Source organism: Gopherus flavomarginatus, chromosome 19, assembly GCF_025201925.1.
Source record: "Gopherus flavomarginatus isolate rGopFla2 chromosome 19, rGopFla2.mat.asm, whole genome shotgun sequence".
In the NCBI taxonomy this organism is placed as follows: Eukaryota; Metazoa; Chordata; order Testudines; family Testudinidae; genus Gopherus; species Gopherus flavomarginatus.
In genome coordinates, this window is record NC_066635.1 from 6,552,420 (window position 1) to 6,574,773 (window position 22,354).

Here is a 22,354-nt window from a genome sequence, read left to right on the forward strand (position 1 = left end):
TTAGTCTGCAGAAGAGAAGAATGAGGGGGGATTTGATAGATACTTTCAACTACCTGAAAGGGGGTTCCAAAGAGGATGGATCTAGACTGTTCTCAGTGGTACCTGATGACAGAACAAGGAGTAATGGTCTCAAGTTGCAGTTGGGGAGGTCTAGGTTGGATATTAGGAAAAAATTTTCACTAGGAGGGTGGTGAAGCACTGGAATGGGTTACCTAGGGAAGTGGTGGAATCTCCTTCCTTAGAGGTTTTTAAGGTGAGGCTCGACAAAGCCCTGGCTGGGAAGATTTAGTTGGGAATTGGTCCTGCTTTGAGCAGGGGGTGGGACTAGATACCTTGTGAGGTCCCTTCCAACCCTGATATTCTATGACTCTATGATTCGATGATCTCTCCCAGCTTGAGGGCTTTGATCCAGTGTCCTGATTTGGGGCCTCTCCCATCTGGCCATTTCCCAAGCTTCAACCCCATTTCTTTACGAGTGTGGCACGCACCCTGCCGATCTCCCTCCACAGAGGTTTCGGTGGCGTGTCCCCGCAGGTTCCAGTCATTGGGGCTTTGCCCCTCCTATCGCTGTTGTGACTTGCAGGTTTGTACACCCCCTACATCTCGGTGATAGCAAAGGCAAGTTTTGGTCATTTCCATTAAGATGCCAGCAAGTGCTGCAGCGAGATTGCTGTGTCGGTCAGCATGGTACTGAGTGCCAAGCGAAGAAACTGAATGACTTCAGGTGCCGCTTTCACCAAAACCCATTGACTGGCTGTCTCTGGATAGGCGCCAAAGAAGGCTGCTGTGAACCTCAGCGAACAGGCTTCAAACAACTCAGGTTTCATTGTTAGGATTCTTCAGGGCATTATTTTCTACCTGAACCTATACTCCACCAGGGAATTCAAATCTCCGGGCCCAGTCCTGCATTCCTTGGGGATTTGGCCAAGCAGGGACCACAGCAGCTGGCACCAAGTTCATGCAGAAGAGAAGCTGCTTCCCCATCTCCTCAGGAGCGCCAAATTCCAATAAACAGCCAGCCTCAGGCTTTCACCCTCTGCACATCTTTCAAGGCTTTCTGCCCTGTTTAAAGAGAGCCCTTAGCATTAGAAGCCAAAGACTGATTGGTGTCCGTTGGGATAATTGGATCTACAAATGTAACCTCATTGTGAGCTCCGCTGGAGAGAGTGTGTGAAAGGTTACAACCTGTCGCCACAGCCTATAACAACAAGTGCTGATGAGAGAGGGTGCCGAAGCAAGACAGACCAAGTTAGTCCAAACCAAAGAGCCTCCTGCTAGAACTCAAGGACTGTGTTAATATCATGCCTGGTAAGTGAAGGAAGTGAGGGACCGGAAGTTAATGGACCAAAATTGGTGTGTTGGAAATCAGGTGTAACCGGTGAACCAGACAAGGAGATGATGGGCTATTCCACCCACCAATCCCCTGTGTGGGTCCTCAGAAAGAGCCTTTGGGGCAACAGGCTGGCTGCCGCCAGGCTGGCTGACCGAATGATGAGAGATGGGGAAGGAGCGAGTTTCACCATCTTGGCTACCACCCCCACCATCTCCTGGGACCCCAAGATCCAGCATGACGCCACTGTGCCTTCGTCGCCCTGATCCTGAGAGATGTCCTGACCAGACATGGCCAGAGAGACTCCAGTGACATCGCCACCTCCATGGGCTCCGGCTACATCCTGACCACAGCCTGGGAGGTGAGACTTTGTCTCCTCCCATCCCTAGACAGGTACTGGGCCTAAACCGTCTCCTACTCTACACCCGCAGAGCCGAAGGATGAGGACTTGTAACCCACACAGTGGGGTGCTCTGTCCCATGTAGTGGCACTGAGACCACGTCAATTACCACAGGATAGCAAACACTTTTCTCCCTAGTGAAGGCAAGGCCTGTGTGTTTGCCCAGGGCCCCGATCCTGAAGAGGGCCCCTGTCAAATGGATAAGGATGATACTAACCACGCTGGTGGATATTAACAAATCCAGGACACCAGGAAATTTCATTCGTATTCAGAAGAGTGCAAGCCAGCCGGAGAGGAGTCAGACTGGACTCTCGTGGGGCTCCAGCCGAGCTGCGCCTTCTCTCCAGGGGCTGGAAGGAGCTTAGCACAGCACTGACAGGTTTGCAGGGCAATCAGCACTTTGTCTCTCTATTGCTCCCCCCCACCCACATTCAGCTGGGGGTTTCCAAGCTGCCTAAGGGATTTAGCGGCTCAGTTCCCATTGACATTAATGACAATTGAGCGTCCACGCCCCCAGTCATCTTGAAAGTCCCTTTTCTTCTCTGTTTTTGCTGTCCCCTGTCCAATCACCCCTATTCCTCGCCTCCCTCCATCCCTGCTGGGAGGAGGGCAGCCTCGGTTCCCTCAGCCAGTCCAGTCACGATCGCTCCCCACTGGGCATGGAAGTCACAGGCGGCAGGGTGGGGGGGAGGGAGGCGGGAGAGCCAAGCACAGGCTAGGAGAGCACTCATGTTTCACAGAGTCATAGATTCCGAGGCCAGAAGAGGCCAGTGTGGCCACCTACTCTGATCCCCCGTGTGTAGAACTTCCCTGGAACAAGTCCTGTTTGACCTTTGAAAAACATCCCATTCTGATTTTAAAATGGGAATCCACACAACCCTTGGTAAGTTGTTCCAGTAGTTAATCACCCTCTCGGTTAGAAATGCGCACCTTATCTCCAGTCTGAATTTGTCTAGTGTCAACGTCCAGTGTTAAAGCAAGGAACACTCCCCTGGTCAGTGCTCAATGCCATAACCGGGTGTGTCAGGAAAAAGGAAGGGAGAGGCTGGCACAGCAGCTTGGCATGGCCAAAGAAGAATTGCAAAGAGCCTGTCAGGAGATGGGGGTGGGGGTGGTAGAAAATCCCCATGCACAAAACCCTGGCACATCTGTGCATAACAAGGTTAGGAGCTGTTCAATCAGCAATAACGCTTCCTATGGTTACCACCATAGCTTTGTCAGAACATGTTCAGCAAAAGGGTTTTTCGATAGAAGAGGCCATTTTTGCCTAAAATCAAAAGGGTTAGAAACATATGTCAATTTCAACGCGCTTTTATTTAGAAAAAGCCTAAATGAAATCTTTTAAGACTGTCGAAATGTCCCGGTTTTGGAACGGACGATTTCAGCTTTTCATTTCCAAGTGACCTTTCGAAAACAAAACGAATGGTTTTGCCTATAGAAGTTCAAAAGGGTTGACCTCGGAACAAGCCGTTTTGATTTTCCCAAACCAAAGCAGTTTCAACTGGCCCCAAATGAAGAGTTCTCGGAAATTTCATTTTGCAGGAAATTCGGAAAAGGTTTCCGTTCGTTCCATTTCAGAATGGAAAAAAAATTACAGAAATTACAGAATTTCCCATGACAAGAAAAATCCAGTTCCCTCCCAGCTCTGATTAGTAGCTGACTCTGGCCACTGCATTTGCCATCACAAATATCATTCATGAGACTGGGGTTTGATTTGGAAAATGTCCTGGAGTGGCAGCGGCCTTCTCATGACTGCAGTTATTGCAGACCCAGTTAACATCATGTGGAAAGGCCTGACTGTGCCCAGAGATCAAGGAAACCTGTTGTCTGAGTGACACCAATTATGCCTTGAAATAATGGCAGGGACAAAACTGCATCCGCTATCTGCACCTACAATTTGCGGGTGTCAAAAGGACGATGTTACATCTGTGAAATGCACCCCTGTGCTGACGCCATAAAGTGCTATTTAAAGACCTCTGGGCTTCAGCGGGACTTCTGCAATGCACAGACCTTCAGCTAGGGTTGCCGACCCTCCAGGATTGTCCTGCAATCTCCAGGAATTAAAGATTAATCTTTAATTAAAGATGATGGCATATGATGAAACCTCCAGCCAAAATTGGCAACTCTACCTTCAGCTGACTCTCTGCTCAGGGATAAATTCCAGACCTTTACAGAGCACTTTTCATCAGGAAATCTGAAAGCCTTTCACAAGGGAGAGCAGTATCATTATCCCCATTTTATGGAAGGGAAACAGGAGTGGGCAAGTGAGTAACTTACTCAAGGACACCCAGCAGGCCAATGGCAAAGCTGGGACTAGAACCCAGAGTCCCTGTTCAGCACTCTCCTCATTAGGCAGCGCTGCCTGCCAACTCTGGCCTGTGGCAATTGCGTTCAGAAGCTGGAGTGACCCTCACACGCATGTTTTGGAACCAGCCTGCTCTTTCGCTGCTTCCAAGGAGCTCTGCACACCAACTTGGGGGACCAACCAATCAGCCGGCGCGCCTGTACTGGACACAGCGCTGCGGGCTGGAGGTTCAGCATGTGGAGGGAGAGATTTACATCTATCCAGCTGATCCTGGAAGTGCCCTGTCCTAGGATCAGCTCCCTAGCTGTGGGTCAAGTTCCCACCCTGGCTGCACCCCGTGCAAAGAAAGAGCTCACCTCTGGGGCTGAGGAAGAGGAGCAGTGCTGCTGGGAGCAGGAAGGCAGGGAATACGCAGAGGCCCGGCCTCCACACTCTGTGCTCGGTAGCTGGCCGGGAACCAATTCTCATCGCTGCTTTACACTCGTCAGCTGGACAGTCGTCCGGTTGTCTCTCACGGAAGCAGATGAGAAGTCACACCTGGAAAGTTCAGAGACAAGCATTAGTGATTATTCATTGTTGTTATTTCTGCAGTGCCTGGGAGCCCCCGTCATGGCCCACGACCTGTTGTGCTAGGCCAGGAACCGGACCAGTAAAATAATGAAAATCTTACATTTATACAGCACTTTATATCCTGCAGGACACAAAACCTGCACACAGGAATCATTTTGCCTAGCTCTGAAATGCAGTCACCTCTGGGGTGGAACCCAGTAGCTGTTGAACAGCAAAGAAGACCAGCTTAGGAGAGGAAGTGAGGAATACTGTAGCCAGGTGACACTGCAGGAGGAATCTGAGCAGATAGAACGTAACAACCTCCAGTGAAGTTTCCCTCACTCCCTCGTTGCGGCCAAGATGTGCCAATGCAATTTTTTATGCCCATATGTAAGCGGGACCTTACATCTCACCGGAGAGACAGCAGCTAGCCCTGGGCCGGGACATTGGTTCTGTGCTGACTTATCACCAACATTTCTCCTGCAGCATCCTGCATTTCTCTAGGGAATCTCCCATCTAAGTGTGAGCAGCCTGGACCCTGTTCTGCTCCTGGCACAGGACAAGCACACCCAAGGCAGAATGAAGACGGCATGAGATGTAGCCAAATGTCAGCTAGTGCATCCTTCAGCATGAACAGCCTAGACTGTCCCCCAGTGCTCTGTGCAAGGAGGGATCTCCTCTAGCTGAATGTGGGTTCAGCTATCTGGGCAGTGCATTCCCCAGGTCTCTGCGTGATCCAGTGACCAGGCTAGGGAGTAGGCAGGATATGCCCCAGGGTGGCTGCAGAAGGTTCTGGGTGAACCACATCTTGGGGATCCACCTTGACTCTCCTGCCCCATGGAAATTAGTCAGAAAAAATAATCCAGCCCCAGGTTCCCCACCCCACCCCATGTGAAGCATCCGTAGCCTGGAGCCAGCTATCTCGGCAACACAGCTCCAGAGGAGCACCTTGCCAGGGAGCAGGAGGGACGGAAGGGGCAGAAAGCCAGAGCTGGGGCAAAGGTACAGGGACCCTGTACTGGTGGCCCAGGCTTCTCCAATTTCCAGGCCTTGGGTTGGGCCCTACAGCCTTTTCTATGGAAAGCATCAGGACAATGTGTTTGTGGGGGTCCTTTCAGAGATCGCTTCACCCCTGCCCTCTCCCATGGGCTCTTCCACATGGCAGGCTGACCTGGGCCAGCATTGGTCATTTCTTTGTGCACACTCCACTCAGTAAAATAACTGGCCAGGGAATCCTCAGATCATTGCAAGTTTCCAGTGTCTTGCCTCAGCACAGGGCCAGATTAGCTGGCCTCTCGCGGTCCCTTCCAGCCCCGCACTTCTATGAGTCCCTGATGTTCCACCTCCTTGGCCCTTCTACCCACTAGGCCCAGCTTAGCTCTCACTCTCACCAGCATATGGGCCTGACCCAGACCTCATTGAAGTCAATGGGAGTCTTTCCACTGACTTCAGTGGACTATGAGTCAGGCCTTAAAGTAGTAAGTGACTGAAGTCAATAGAGTTGTGTTTTCACAAGAGAATCAAAGCCCACAGCATTCAGCCTCTGGGAGGCCACTCAGCAGCTGCTTGTAGAGGCAAATTCCTGAGGTCTGTGGGTTGTGTGCTAGGGAGGTCATTGAATTATGGGAATATAGGACTGGAAGGGACCTTCAGGTGTAATCCTGTCCACCCCCGCTCCTTCCCAATCCTGAGGACACCATACCTGACAGGTGTTTGTCCAACCTGTCCTTAGCAACCTCCTGTGATGGGGATTCCACCATCTCCCTTGGAAGCCTTTTCCAGAGCTTAACTACCCTTAGATGAAGTTTTCCTAATATCTATCTTCAATCTCCCTTGGTACAGATTAAGCCCATTGCGTCTTGTCTTCCCTTCAGTGGACATGGAGAACAATTGATCACCGTCCTCTTCAGAACAGCAATTCAGACGTGTGAAGACCATCATAAGCATCCCCCTCAGTCTTCTTTTCTCAAGACTAAAAATAATGCCCAATTCTGTCAACCTTTCCTCACAGAGCAGGTTTTTTTAACCCTTCCCTCATTTTTATTGCTGTCCTCTGAATTCTCTTCAATTTGTCCACATCTGTCTTAAAGTGCGGCACTCAAAACTGGACACAATTCTCTAGCTGAGGTCTCAACCAGCGCCAAACAGAGTGGGACAATCGTGGGTCTTACATACAAAATTCCTGTTAATACCCCTCCAGAATAGTACCCTCTTTCACCACTGCTTCACATGGTTGGCGCATCTTCAGTTTGTGATTCGCTGTCACCCCCAGGCCCTTTTCAGCAGGATTACTGTCTAGCCACTTAGTCCCCATTTTGTGTTTGATTTTTCCTTCCTCAGTGCAGCACTTTGCCCTTGTCTTTGCTGAATTTCACCCTGTTGATTTCACACCAATTGCCAATTTGTCAAGGCCATTTTAATACTGTCTTCCAAAGTGCTTGCAACCCCTCCCAGCTCAGTGTCATCCGCAGATATTCAGAGGTCTGGAGGCATGGCAAGGGCGCAGATATTGAGCTATCCCTTCCCACACCAATCTGTGGCCTCTACTGCAGTGTAGACACACCCACAGAGTGCAGGGGCTGTGGTTTCCAATGACAGGTTCCACACATCATGGCCTTGCCCTGCTTAGCCAACCCGTGCCAGGTCCATTACATCCACTCCAGGACCTTTCACAGCTGCAGAGGTCGGGTCAGATTTGCTGCTTAGTGAAGCTAGAAGAGGAGAAATCTGCAGCTGCCCCCTCAGAAACGTGGACATGAAATTCAGCTGGATAAAGGGAACTCTGACCGAGAATAGTCTGTTGGCAAAAAACTCCCCCTTACCACCAGGATCTTGACCTGAAAAGAATCATAAAGATATAGATGCCCAAGCTGGACCAACATCCAAAGAGCTTTCAGTAACGATGACAAGAGCTGAGGCATGCCCATAGGTACGAACCTCCTGAGTTTCTCTGTATTGCACGACAGTGCCTGCTTTATACCCAGCGGGCAGAGTTTGGTGGGTATATAAGCCCTGTCTCTACATTTTCTGAAGGAATTAATGGACTAATTAATTGAGTCCTGAATGAAAGTCTTGGATTGGGTACCTGCTCCCCTTGAGAGCAGATATTAACACATCCCCCCATGTAGGCCCTATGACCTCCTCTCACATGGGCTCACAGCCCATGCCATGTAACCCGCTGCCCCTCAGCACACGGCTATGATAGGCAGCTTCCCCCTGTCTGTGGCAGCCCCTGGAGACAACCTGGAGAGATGCGGATGCAGCCTGAACTCTGACACACTTGGCTGGGAGACATCTGAACTCCCCTGGGCTTGTCTTCTTGTCAAACGCAGCCACTGCGTGACCAGCCAGAGACGACTGGGAAGCACGTGACCATCTTCACCCAAGCTGCCCCCAGAGACAGACTTGCAGCTCCCGCTTCATTCTCCTGGCCCATAGATTGGGAAGGGACTCCCTGAGGCCTGGCCCCCTCCCCACGACGGGCCCCTGTCATAACCTTAGTCCCAGATTTGGACCTTAGCGTCCAAAATATGGGGGTTAGCATGAAAACCTCCAAGCTTAGTTACCAGCTTGGACCTGGTACCTGCTGCCACCACCCAAAAAATTAGAGTGTTTTGGGGCACTCTGGTCCCTCTGAAAAACCTTCCCTGGGGACCCCAAGACCCAAATCCCTTGAGTCTCACAACAAAGGGAAATAATCCTTTTTCCCTTCCCCCCTCCAGATGCTCCTGGAGAGATACACAGACATAAGCTCTGTGAAACTACACAGAGTGACTCCCCCTCTGTTTCCAGTCCTGGAAGCAAAAAGTACTTTCCTATTCCCCCAGAGGGAATGCAAAGTCAGGCTAGCAATCCAACACACAGATCTCCCCTTGACTTCTTCCTCCCACCAATTCCCTGGTGAGTACAGACTCAATTTCCCTGAAGTAAAGAAAAACTCCAACAGGTCTTAAAAGAAAGCTTTATATAAAAAGAAAGAAAAATACATACAAATGTTCTCTCTGTATTAGATGATACAACACAGGGTCAATTGCTTAAAAGAATATTGAATAAACAGCCTTATTCCAAAAGAATACAAATCAAAGCACTCCAGCACTTATATTCATGCAAATACCAAAGAAAAGAAACCATATAACTTACTATCTGATCTCTTTGTCCTTACACTTAGAAACAGAAGATTAGAAAGTAGAACTACTTCTCCAAAGCTCAGAGAAAGCAGGCAGCCAGAAAAACAAAGACTCAGACACACAATTCCCTCCACCCAAAGTTGAAAAAATCCGGTTTCCTGATTGGTCCTCTGGTCAGGTGCTTCAGGTGAAAGAGACATTAACCCTTAGCTATCTGTTTATGACACGCCCCCCAAATTGCAGACAGTGGGGAAGCTCACTGGCGGCGATTTCCTTCTAGAACTTTAAAATAAACAGATTACTACAACACATGCACCTTTACATATACTACTAAGTATATAACTAACAGACTTCTACATTTTAAGAACACTTTTTAACTACTGAATTCTGGGAAACTCTCACGGGAGAGTGCATCAGCTACTTTGTTAGAAGCTCCTGTGATGTGTTGAATTTCAAAATCAAAATCTTGGAGAGCTAAACTCCAACGAAGAAGTTTCTTGTTGTTCCCCTTGGCAGTATGAAGCCACTTTAGTGCAGCATGGTCAGTTTGTAGTTGGAACCGCCGTCCCCAAACATATGGGCGTAGCTTTTCCAGGGCGTACACAATGGCATAGCATTCCTTTTCACTGACTGACCAGTGACTTTCCCTCTCAGACAGTTTCTTGCTGAGAAACACGACAGGATGGAAGTTGTGATCTGTTGCTTCCTGCATGAGCACTGCTCCTATACCACGCTCAGATGCATCTGTGGTTACTAGGAATGGCTTGTCAAAGTCCGGGGCCCTGAGCACAGGGTCAGACATGAGCATCGCCTTAAGCTGGGTAAAGGCCTTTTGACACTCATCAGTCCACTTAACGGCATTTGGCTGGGTCTTTTTGGTCAGGTCAGTCAATGGGGCAGCGATTTGGCTGTAGTGTGGTACAAATCGCCTGTAGTATCCGGCCAAGCCTAAGAAGGATTGGACCTGCTTCTTTGACTTTGGGACAGGCCACTTTTGGATAGCATCCACCTTGGCCTGTAGGGGGTTTATGGTTCCTCGACCCACCTGGTGCCCCAGGTAAGTCACTCTGTTTTGGCCTATTTGACACTTTTTGGCCTTAACAGTTAGTCCTGCCTGCCTGATGCGCTCAAAGACCTTTTCCAGGTGTAGTAGGTGTTCGGGCCAGGAGTCTGAAAAAATGGCCACATCATCGAGGTAGGCAACTGCAAATTCTCCCAGTCCAGCTAGTAGACCATCTACCAGCCTCTGGAAGGTGGCGGGTGCATTTCGAAGGCCGAAAGGAAGGACATTGAATTCATACACCCCCGCATGGGTGACGAATGCTGACCTCTCCTTGGCAGGTTCATCTAGCGGTACTTGCCAGTACCCCTTGGTTAAGTCTATTGTAGAGATGAACTGGGCACGTCCCAACTTCTCCAATAGCTCATCGGTACGTGGCATTGGATAGTTGTCCGGACGAGTTACAGCATTTAGCTTACGGTAGTCCACGCAAAAGCGTATGTCCCCATCTGGTTTGGGTACCAGAACCACTGGAGATGCCCATGCACTGGTAGATGAGCGGATTATACCCATCTGTAGCATGTTCTGGATCTCCCGTTCTATAGCAGCTTGGGCATGAGGAGACACTCGGTAGGGTGGGGTTCTGATTGGGTGAGCATTACCTGTATCAATGGAGTGGTATGCCCGTTCAGTCCGTCCTGGGGTGGCTGAGAACAATGGGGCGAAGCTAGTGCACAGCTCCTTGATTTGTTGCCGCTGCAGACGTTCCAGGGTGGTTGAGAGGTTGACCTCTTCCACGCCACCGTCTTTTTTCCCGTCGTAGTAGACACCGTCAGGCCACTCAGCATCATCTCCCTGGACTGTAAACTGACAAACCTGTAAGTCTCTGGAATAGAAAGGCTTGAGAGAATTAACATGGTACACTTTAGGCTTTAGTGAGGAATTGGGAAATGCTATGAGGTAGTTTACAGCTCCCAGGCGCTCTTGGACCGTGAATGGCCCTTCCCATGATGCTTCCATCTTATGGGCCTGTTGCGCCTTCAAGACCATAACCTGGTCTCCTACCTTGAAGGAACGTTCTCTGGCATGTCTGTCATACCAGGCCTTTTGCTCTTCTTGAGCATCCTTTAGGTTCTCTCTAGCAAGGGCTAAAGAGTGTCGGAGGGTGCTTTGTAGGTTGCTTACAAAGTCCAGAATGGTAGTTCCTGGAGAAGGCGTAAACCCCTCCCATTGCTGCTTCACCAACTGTAATGGCCCCTTAACCTCGTGACCATACACAAGTTCAAATGGTGAAAACCCTAAACTGGGATGTGGTACAGCCCTGTAGGCAAACAGCAACTGCTGCAACACTAGGTCCCAAGTATTGGAGAATTCGTTGATGAATTTTCGTATCATGGCCCCCAAAGTTCCATTGAACCTTTCCACCAGGCCATTGGTTTGATGGTGGTACGGGGTGGCAACCAAGTGATTCACCCCATGAGTTTCCCACAGTTTTTCCATGGTCCCTGCCAGGAAATTAGACCCTGAATCTGTAAGGATGCCAGAGGGCCAACCTACCCTGGCAAAGATGTCTGTTAGGGCCAGGCACACAGTGTTAGCCCTGGTGTTGCCTAGAGCTACTGCTTCTGGCCATCGGGTAGCAAAGTCCACTAAAGTCAGTACGTACTGCTTTCCTCTGGGCGTCTTTTTTGGGAAAGGGCCCAGAATATCCACAGCTACTCGCTGAAATGGGACCTCAATTATGGGGAGTGGCTGGAGAGGGGCCTTGACCTGGTCTTGAGGCTTACCCACTCTTTGGCATACCTCACAAGACCGGACATACTTGGCAACGTCCTTGCCCATCCCCTCCCAGTGGAAGGACTTCCCCAACCGGTCCTTGGTTCTGTTCACCCCAGCATGGCCACTGGGATGATCATGGGCTAAGCTTAAGAGCTTCCCCCGGTACTTAGTTGGAACCACCAACTGTTTTTGCGGCTGCCATTCTTCCCGGTGTCCACCAGAAAGAATTTCCTTGTATAAAAGTCCTTGGTCTATAACAAACCGGGATCGATTAGAAGAGCTGAGAGGCGGTGGGGTGCTCCGTGCCGCCGCCCACGCTTTCTGAAGGCTGTCATCTGCTTCCTGCTCAGTCTGGAACTGTTCCCTTGAGGCTGGGGTCACCAGTTCTTCCTCAGACTGTGGACTTGGGCTTGGTCCCTCTGGAAGCGATGTAGGTGATGGGGTTGTTTCCGTTGCTGGTGAACCGCTCTCCGCTGGTGCACCTGAGGGTATTTCAGGCTCTGGCTGAGCCTTTTGGGTATGGTTGTCTTTTGCTTCTGCCAGTTCTGGCTCGCTGGCGCCCTCTGGCGTTGAGTTTGAAGATGTGGTTGCACTTGCTGGTGCTGGTTGCTGTTCCAGTTCCGGGCCTGGGACTGGAGGTGCTGTGGCTGTTTCAGTGGTTGGCATGGAATCCGGGTCCACTACCTCTGTCTGGGTCTCTGGTAACACAGACGGGGCCTCTGTGGACGGTTCAGGAACAGGAATGGGTCTGGAAGCTTGCCTGGTTTGGCTACGTGTAACCATTCCCACTCTCTTGGCCCGCCTCACCTGGTTGGCCAAGTCTTCCCCCAGTAGCATGGGGATAGGATAATTGTCATAGACTGCAAAAGTCCACATTCCTGACCAACCTTTGTACTGGACAGGCAGTTGAGCTGTAGGCAAGTCTACAGCTTGTGACATGAAGGGGTAAATTGTAACTTTGGCCTTTGGGTTGATGAATTTGGGGTCAACGAAGGATTGGTGGATAGCTGACACTTGTGCCCCCGTGTCTCTCCACGCAGTAACCTTCTTTCCGCCCACTCTCAAATTTTCCCTTCGCTCCAAGGGTATTTGAGAGGCATCCGGGCCTGGGGATCTTTGGGGTGATGGTGGTGTAATGAATTGCACTCGCATGGTGTTCTTGGGACAGTTGGCCTTGATATGTCCCAGTTCATTACACTTAAAGCATCTTCCATCTGATGGGTCACTGGGCCGAGGTGAGTTACTGGAGACTGGTGAGGTTGAAGGGTAGGGTATCTGTGGCTTTACTTGGGTGGTATGTGGGGTCTTTGGCTGTCCTCGGTTGTAGGGTTTATGGTCTGTGTGCCCCCTGGGGTAATCGTTCCCCTTGACAGTAGCTTTCTTGCTTTCTGCCAGTTCCATCCATTTGGCTCCAATCTCCCCCGCCTCAGCGATATCTTTGGGATTTCCATCTTGTATGTACCGTGTGATGTCTTCAGGAACACCATCCAAGAACTGCTCCATTTGTATGAGGAGGTTCAGTTCTTCCAAGGTTTGAATGTTGTTTCCTGTTATCCAGGCCTCATAGTTTTTTGCAATGTAGTAGGTGTGTTTGGGAAATGACACCTCGGGTTTCCACTTTTGGGTTCTGAAGCGCCGACGGGCATGATCTGGGGTTATCCCCATTCGGTATCTGGCCTTGGTTTGAAAAAGTTTATAGTCATTCATTTGCAGCTTAGGCATTTCAGCTGCCACCTCTGCTAAAGGTCCACTGAGCTGTGACCTCAATTCTACCATGTACTGGTCTTCGGGGATGTTGTACCCAAGACAGGCTCTTTCAAAATTTTCCAAGAAGGCCTCGGTGTCATCACCTGCCTTGTAGGTGGGAAATTTCCTGTGCTGTGGAGCAATATTTGGCGCCGGGTTGTTAGGGTTGGCTGGCACATGCAGCCCAGCTTTTGCCAAGTCCAGTTCATGTTTTCTCTGTTTTTCCTTCTCTTCATGTTGTTTTTCCATTTCTTTTTGGTGTTTTTCCATTTCTTTTTGGTGTTTTTCCATGTCTCGGCGGTGGGCCGCCTCTTCTTCTTCTTGCTTCCTTCTGTGGGCCAACTCTTCTTCTGCTTGTTTCCTTCGGTAGGCCACCTCTTCTTCTTCTAGTTTTCTTTTGTGTGCTGCCTCTTGGGCTGCCTGTTCTCTTTGGAAGGCTGCCAGTTTCATGCTTTCTTCCTTTTCTTTCATCTCCATCTCTTTTTGTTTTATTTCCAGTTGTCGCCTGTGTTCAGCTTCTTTGATTTGTTCTTCGGCGTCGATTTTTGCCTTAGAAGTCATGGTTCCTGTTTTCTTGTGTTGGGGTGCCCTCCGGTGTTTATCTTCTGAACTGCAGGTTCTGTTGCCTCCTGAAGTCTGCCTAGCAACAGTGCTTTTTCCTTTTCTCTCTCTAGCTAATGTTCAATGAAGGGAAACCAGAAAAACCACTTTATTTGCATGCCTATAAGTGCTGGTACTTGCCTCCTAATGGGAGGGCTATTGCATGACAAAAGACCCTCAACAGTCTCTTAATGGCTTCTCGCTTAACATGCAAGCCACAAACTGCCAGAGAGAGCAGAAAAAAAAATTCTCTCTGGTTCCCTTTTAAAACCAACTGTTTCTCTCTGCTAAAAAGCCCTTAGCAGAGAAAAGAAAAATATAATATTTCTACTGGCTTCTGGATTCTGTCTATATCCCACCACTGCTACACCATGTCATAACCTTAGTCCCAGATTTGGACCTTAGCGTCCAAAATATGGGGGTTAGCATGAAAACCTCCAAGCTTAGTTACCAGCTTGGACCTGGTACCTGCTGCCACCACCCAAAAAATTAGAGTGTTTTGGGGCACTCTGGTCCCTCTGAAAAACCTTCCCTGGGGACCCCAAGACCCAAATCCCTTGAGTCTCACAACAAAGGGAAATAATCCTTTTTCCCTTCCCCCCTCCAGATGCTCCTGGAGAGATACACAGACATAAGCTCTGTGAAACTACACAGAGTGACTCCCCCTCTCTGTTTCCAGTCCTGGAAGCAAAAAGTACTTTCCTATTCCCCCAGAGGGAATGCAAAGTCAGGCTAGCAATCCAACACACAGATCTCCCCTTGACTTCTTCCTCCCACCAATTCCCTGGTGAGTACAGACTCAATTTCCCTGAAGTAAAGAAAAACTCCAACAGGTCTTAAAAGAAAGCTTTATATAAAAAGAAAGAAAAATACATACAAATGTTCTCTCTGTATTAGATGATACAACACAGGGTCAATTGCTTAAAAGAATATTGAATAAACAGCCTTATTCAAAAAGAATACAAATCAAAGCACTCCAGCACTTATATTCATGCAAATACCAAAGAAAAGAAACCATATAACTTACTATCTGATCTCTTTGTCCTTACACTTAGAAACAGAAGATTAGAAAGTAGAACTACTTCTCCAAAGCTCAGAGAAAGCAAGCAGCCAGAAAAACAAAGACTCAGACACACAATTCCCTCCACCCAAAGTTGAAAAAATCCGGTTTCCTGATTGGTCCTCTGGTCAGGTGCTTCAGGTGAAAGAGACATTAACCCTTAGCTATCTGTTTATGACAGCCCCACTCTACACCATGCTTCCAGTGTACTGCTCTTATCTTGTTTTATCCTGCTCAGAGTGCCGCTGACTTTGCATCCATCTAAGGCACTTACGTTGCCCCATCATTGTAATACCTGAGCACCATCTTTAATGTATTTCTCCACACACTATCCCCGCATGGCAGGGCCCTGTTATTATCCCCATTGTACACACGGGGAGACAAGGCTCAGAGAGGCTAAGTGACTTTCCGAAGGTCACACTGGGAGTCTGTGTCATAGCAAGGACTTGAACCTGGGTCTCCCAACTCCCAGACTAGTCCCCTACCCACCAGTTTCATTGCATCGAAGCCATCAGCAAAGAGCATGGCTGCTGGGGCCACATGCTGTTAGATGTCAAAGACCCTCCTGTTCTGGCCGTCAAAGACCACTTCCCCTGTGAAGAGCGGGAGGTAACAAGGGGGAAAAGGGAGCCCATCCGGATACAGTATCAATCACCCTGACGCTTCACACACAACTTATGCACAAACCTTCCTTCCCACTTCCATGCTCCACTGTGCTTCCCGGCTTGGCGGGGCCGGAAGAGCGGTACAGAAACACTGCAAGACAGGCTGGTTGACTGAGGGCTTGCAACCCAGCCAGAAGTGACAAGCCCCAAACATCTCAGCCGGAAACCAAACTGGGTGAGATCACAAGCCCTATGGAGCCAAGAGGCGTTCAGAAAAGCTTCAGATGAGCAACCGAGCTTCCAGACCAACTTTGCTCCTCGCTAGTTAAAGATTGACTCAAAAACACTCCCCCAAACCGGAATTCCATTAGCTGCCTTGGAAAGAAGCCCCGATGTGGTACAACCAAAGCCTGGGGTACGTGTGTCATGGGCGACCTCAGAGCGAGGTGCTGCATTTGCACTGAGGAGCTAAAGATGCTGGCGACCTACAGACAATAGAGCGAGCGCTTTAGACCTATCGGCACGACGGAGCAAGGGCCGTAATGTAGATCTGTAGAAAATGGAGCGAGCGCTGTAACGTCCGGGACGTGCCACTGTGGAGAATTCCCGACTTCCTGCGCTCTCCCTGCTCGTATGCTGTTCCCTGAGCTCGCAGCGGGGACCCGCCAGCAGACAAACGGCTCCGTTATGAAGGGATGAAAAATAATCTAGTCCCCGCTGGTGTGTTTTTCAATACTCCATTCATCCCTAATGTGCCAAGGCTCCCTTCCGAATAATGGCACCTTTTGTCCTGCATGGCCCGCCCCACCCTCAAACCTAAACTGGCTGAAAGAGGGCAGATGAGGCTCTCCTGGGCCAGCGGCACATACCTGTTCCCTACCAAGAGAGGACGTGCAGCCAGGCTCAAAGGAAACCATCCCAGCCTTCCCCCAACAAGCAAAGCTCCCAGTGCCACCCGCCTTCCCTGCCTCCTCTAATGCACTCAGACAGGGGAGGAGGAGCAGCCTTTCCTAATCGCCTTCCCTACAAATGATCACCATCGGTGACTTCTGTGAAAGAGCCGGAGAGCAATGGACATCCCCTGGCAAGGGCACCGGCAGGCTTTAACCATTAAAATGACACCATCCGGTTCCCAGACTGCAGTGGCAACATCCAGCCTGCACTGTGTTGCTTGTGTGTGTAAAGTGCCAAGCTGCAATTCACTTAATGGATCCCTGCTCCCAATCCCTCTCCACCGGCACCAGTCTCCTCAGCTCCCAACTCCCGATTCAGGATTACACCCACTCGTCTTTAAACCCCAGGGGAAACCCCTTCATGAATCCCCATTGATTGAAAATTAGCTTTAATCCAACCCTGCAACAAGCACTCTCTCCATCCGCTTTTTGAGCCCAATGTGTTATAGAACCTTATTTAAAAGACTAGCATGCATTCTTCAGCCAGAATAGATATATCGCTCACAACCTATAGACTTGCCAAAATATTGGACAGTGCATCTGGAGTAACCTACAGGCAAAGCAACACTGATATTTCACAGGGCATAGAAAGTCCCTACGCTGTCGTTCCACAAACTGATAACTATGGTCTCAAACAAACGGAGCTTTAAAATAGCTCATTTAAAAATCCTGCCTTCGGCTTGAATTGGAAATGCATCAGGTACAGAAATGAGCCTCTGCACCATTGTTCTAGGGTTGGATCCATCTCTTTTTGTAGCCATGTCTCTTCTCGAAACTATTTAAACACGTTTATGAAAAACTAAACTCTTTCAAGCTCTGTTTCCCTGCCCGAGCGCTATGTGTGGGTAATGATCACACTGATAATAAAGGAGTGCCATCAAAATCACATACCTGCTTGGTATTTTCTTTCCAGTGCAGCGATGGTTCTATAAAATCCCACAAATAAATCTCTTCTTTTGAAATAAAGAAAAGAGCTGGCTACTTAATGAAAGGAACACAATTAAAAATAACAATTCAGAAGTCACTATTCCCCCCCACTCTCCGGCACCAGGAAAACAGGAGGGAAAGCAGGAAACTTTGGGGAGAATTTTTTTGCAAATGAAAAAAAAAAAAAAAGGAGGAAGAGGAAAAAAAATGTTTCACCCAGCAACCAACCAGCTCCAGCCTGTCATCTCGTTCACCTTTCGAGAATGGATGTTGCTGCTGTTGGACATGAAGTTGACTTAAAGCTCTATGGTATGGAAATAGCCCTGCATTGATAGCATCACATCCTGGGGTGAGTTTTCTCAAAAGAAGAAGAAAGGGAGAAAGAAGGAAAAAGGGACACGTTTAAAGAGACATAGTGGGGTGGGGAATGACTCAGGTTTCAGGCAGGCAGGCAAGAGATACACTCTTATGTTGGGGTCTAGCTCTGGGTTGCTGATGAAAAGCAGAGGCTGATTTGGCGTCTTGGAGGAGGGGAGACCACGTACTGAAGGCATTTCTATTTGTATGTTTTCTTCTCCTACAAAATGCCTCCGCTGGGAGTCTGCACTAACCGTTCTGCTTCACGCACCTTGGCTGCATCCCTCGGGATGGCCAGCGGCTGTGATGCACCAGCAGGGAACGGGTCCCAGAGTCAGATGACCCCTTGATTAGTGGGCACAACATATGCAGGATTCCTGGCTGAGAGCCTTGCACTACTTGAAGTCCAGCCCATTTACGCCGGGTAAAAGGGACAAAGCAGTTATGAAGGAGCCCTAAAAGTCTCCGTTCCAGCTGGGGGAGGATTCCCCTGGTGAAGGGACTGTGGAAGACAGGTTGTCCTCCAAGGGCCCCCTTGTAAACTCTGCCATAATGGTCGTGCCAGGGGTGAGGATGGGGCAACACTGGCCCCATTAAAGGACACCAGCAAGACTACATCTCCCATGATGCACCCACCCAGTGACTCCCATGATGCATCACCCACACTGTCCAAGAGGGAACACCATGGTGCATCATGGGTGATGTAGTCTAACCAGGCTATAGAGGAAAATGGGAGTATGAGGCACCGTGGCAGAACTGCCAAATCAAAATATTTCAGTTTTCAGCTGAAATTTGCTAGTATTCAAATTTTTTTTAAAAAAAAGTCTGTAGGGTTGAGAGAACCCCTGGTATTTTCCAACCAGTTCTATTGAAAACCTATTTATTTCCCAGAGTATTGCCAATGGATTCATTTTGGGGGCCCTTCTTTAATGGGCCCAGTGTGCTTATTTTTCATTTTATATATAACCTTTGAATTCCTACAGCACTTCCTGAGCACTTTGCTGGGGTGGGAGATGGGGCAGGGGCCAGAGAAAATGCTTTACAAACAACACTGTAGTGATTGTGTTACAGATAATGGGTCACGTCCAGCCCTGTCCGTGTATCTGTGCAACGTGCAAGGATCACGTATGGATGATGCCAACACACGAAACGTGTATCCTGCCTGGAAGGTATCCTCAGCCAAGCATGCTCCTGCCAGCAACGCTCCAATGACTGGTCCCTACATGCCTTGCACTTTTGTCAGCATGAGCTGCTACAGAGGAACTATTCCTATTGGCTGCACTGAGAGATGCGCAGCTTTACACCAGGGCTGAATTTGGTCCATTCTTGTCAAGAAGCCAAAGGGCCAATTCCTGAGCAGTGAGGAAGGTGGGATCGGATGTTCTGAGAAAGAAGCAGAATATCTGCAGTACCTGCTCTGTGCACACTCTGAAATACGGATCCTTAAAGGACAGGAGAGGCCCAAGATCTGGGGGATGTTATGAACCCAAACTGACCAGTATCTAACTAGCAAATCCTGAGTACGGGCTTTGAACACAGGGTCTGCTCCTAGCCCCATTGCAGTCCATGGGAATTTTGCCACTGTCTTCAGTGACACAGAAGCCATCCCCTAGAGTTCTCTCTTTAAACTCCTTTGTTTTGTTTTCAAGCTGAATATGTGTCACTAATTGCACTGTTAACCATCTGTTATGACTTTCATCTCTGGACTCAGTAATTAGCAATTAGGCATTTAACGGCTCTTTCCCAGTAAAATCAGAGTTTTAATTAGGCAGCTCACACACACAAGAGCATTACATTCTTAAGTCTAGTTTGTCTCAACTTTGCTACACTCCCGGCCATCCTGGTCCTTTGCTGGGAGGCATCAGGGCTATAAATAGTCTACATCAAAACTGGATCGAGATCCAAATCCCAAGTTTGAACAGCCCACACCAACTCACCTTAAATCCAGAATTCAGGGGTCAATCCAGCAGCCGAAGAAGCCCTGGACACTAGACTGTTGATCATATAAACTATTGGGGGGATTTCACAGTGAATCAAGACTGTGCTATTTTTAATCTCTTTACTTCCATAGTATCGGTGTCACCTTGCTTGGCAACACTGGGCCCATGCACCAAAGCTGGTCTGGGAACCAGTGAACAGCCCCACCCCTATCCTTGCACGCTCAGGAGAGCACGATCAGCAGCTCCGTCAGCAACACTATGGATTCCAGGTGGGATAAATGTGTTCTGTTCGCTGGACTAGAGAAAGACCCTCACTTGCTGGAACCTGCTGGCTAGGGAACTGCAAGGACTCTGCTAATATTCAGGGCGCTCACACAGCAAGGGAAGTCTCTGGCCTGGCCAGGATTCTGCTGACTGATCAAGGCCATTCTCACGTCCAGCACAAAAGACTAGGGAACGGAGCACCCCACTGTTTCCTCTGGCAGCCCCAGCAGACCACTCCCCTAGTGGTGTGAATGGGACCCAGGGCTGCTGTCTTGAGGGGTCTTCTACACATGCAATCCCCACAATGAGGGAGGAGGAGCAGGAGAGAGCGAGCTCTGGCTGCAAAGCTACCGGGAAATAGCATGGTGATTTATAGCGAAGGGACAGTGCAATATTAAGAACCGGGCAGATTTTTGCTGAGTGGGGAGGACGCTTACCGAGGTATCCTAACGAGCTCTGTTTGCTGAGCTCAGTGATCAGGCGTTTCAGAGTTTATTTCTCGCTGTCGTATGCAGTTTGGAGAGGCCTGCAGCAGAGGAGACTGGAAGGGAGCTGCCGTTAAGGGGGGATTGTCTGGCTCTGGTCAATGGCTTAGAGCCATCCCTGGTTCCAACCAAGGCTGAGCCAGCTCCCCTCTGACAGCTGCCATTGTATGAATTAGTTAGTGGACAGCAGAGAGGGGCCTGACCTACATACTTTGAATGCAGATTTCAACCCCACTGCAGAGCCTGGGGGCATTCTAGCAGGGCAGAGGCTTGGTTCAGGCCTTTAGCTAGTGAGGCAGGTGGCCACAGCAAAGTCGCCATCACTGGTGGCAAGAACCATGGGGACCAGACGCCTACAGGCAAGGCCAGTGCAACCATTTAGGCGGACTAGGTGGTTGCCTAGGGCGCCGAGATTTGAGGGTGCCAAAAAGCGCCCCCAATTTTTTTTAAATGGTTGAGCAGCCGCTGCTGCTTGGACAAGAGAGGGAGTCTGAGCTGCGAGCGGCAGCCGGAAGCCCAGGGTGTCCCCCAGGTCAGGGCGCCTCCGCGGCAGCCGGCAGCCCAGTGTGTCCCCTGGGTCAGGGCGCCTCCGCGGCAGCCGGCAGCCCAGTGTGTCCCCTGGGTCAGGGCGCTGCCACGGCAGCCGGCAGCCCAGGGTGTCCCCTGGGTCAGGGCGCCTCCGCGGCAGCCGGCAGCCCAGTTTGTCCCCTGGGTCAGGGTGCTGCTGCGGCAGCTGGCAGCCCAGGGTGTCCCCCGGGTCAGGGCGCCTCTGCGGCAGCTGGCAGCCCAGGGGGTCCCCTGGGTCAGGGCGGCTTCGTGGCAGCTGGCAGCCCAGGGGGTCCCCTGGGTCAGGGCGGCTTCGTGGCCGCCGGCAGTCCAGGGTGTCACCTGGGTCAGGGCGCTGCCACGGCAGCCCGCAGCCCAGGGTGTCCCCTGGGTCAGGGCGCTGCCACGACAGCCTGCAGCCCAGGGGGTCCCCTGGGTCAGGGTGCCGCCGCGGCAGCCGGAAGCCCAGGGGTGGGGGTCCCCTGGCCCAGGGAAACCCTGGGCTGCCGGCTGCTGTGGAGGCGCACTGACCCTGGGTTAGGCCATCGCTGCGGCAGCCGGCAGTCCAGGGTGTCCAGAGGGGGTGGCAGGCAGCTCCCATAGAGCTGCTGCAGTCATGCCTGCGGCAGGTCGGCTGCTCGCGCGGCTCCGGTGGACCTCCCGCAGACACCACTGCGGCAGCTCCACCGGAGCCGCGGAGCACCGGACCCTCCGCAGGCACCACTGTGTCAGCTCCACCGGAGCCGTGGGACCAGCACGCGGGGTGGCGAAATTGCCGTCCGCCTAGGGCGCTCAAAACCCTAGCGCCGGTCCTGCCTACAGGCGCAGTGGAGTTACCCCAGAGTCTCCAGCTCAGGAACCAGCCAGAACCACTAAGACTGGGGGAGGAGGACACCTGGACCAGGCACCAGCTGCCCTGCTGGGGTTCCCACTGCAGCAGGCTGGCTCTGATGCCCAGGTAACACTGATCTCAGAAGGTGTCACAGGGTAAGGACTTAGGGTCTGTATCTGAGTTGTGGTTCCTTAGCAGTGTGAATGGCCCGTCGCCATATGGAGTAAAGGACTGATGTTCTTTGAGCTCCTTTTTCACTTGGGATAGTTTTCCAGTCCCTTTAACCCCATCTTTTCCTTTCTGTCCCTTTTGCTTTTCCTGCCTGGAAAGATGAGGCCCAGTTCTCCTTTCACTGCATTCATGCGAGAACAGGATCAGGGCCAGGGCTAGTTATTCTGCCTCTGCACGACGACACTCCACCCAGACAGCCAAACTCAGTCCTTCTTAAGTCCGCTTTGGCAGCTGCTGCTGATTCCCAAGTGTAGGTGTCACGGAGTCACCGAGCGATGCTCTGGAACTGCTCCCCACCAAGCCAGGCAGGACTTTGGG

General features: G+C 50.5%; 1 protein-coding gene across 1 annotated transcript in view; it reads right to left on the minus strand.

The window, feature by feature from the left end:
• SSC4D (scavenger receptor cysteine rich family member with 4 domains) overlaps positions 1–4,566 on the minus strand; it is a gene marked incomplete at its 5' end in the record, with an annotated part of 34,886 nt that extends 30,320 nt beyond the window's left edge. The window contains one exon of the mRNA XM_050929138.1: positions 4,392–4,566. Within this exon, the coding sequence (XP_050785095.1) occupies positions 4,392–4,566 (175 nt within the window). The remainder of the gene's footprint in view (positions 1–4,391) is intronic.
• Between the last annotated feature and the right edge of the window lie 17,788 nt (positions 4,567–22,354).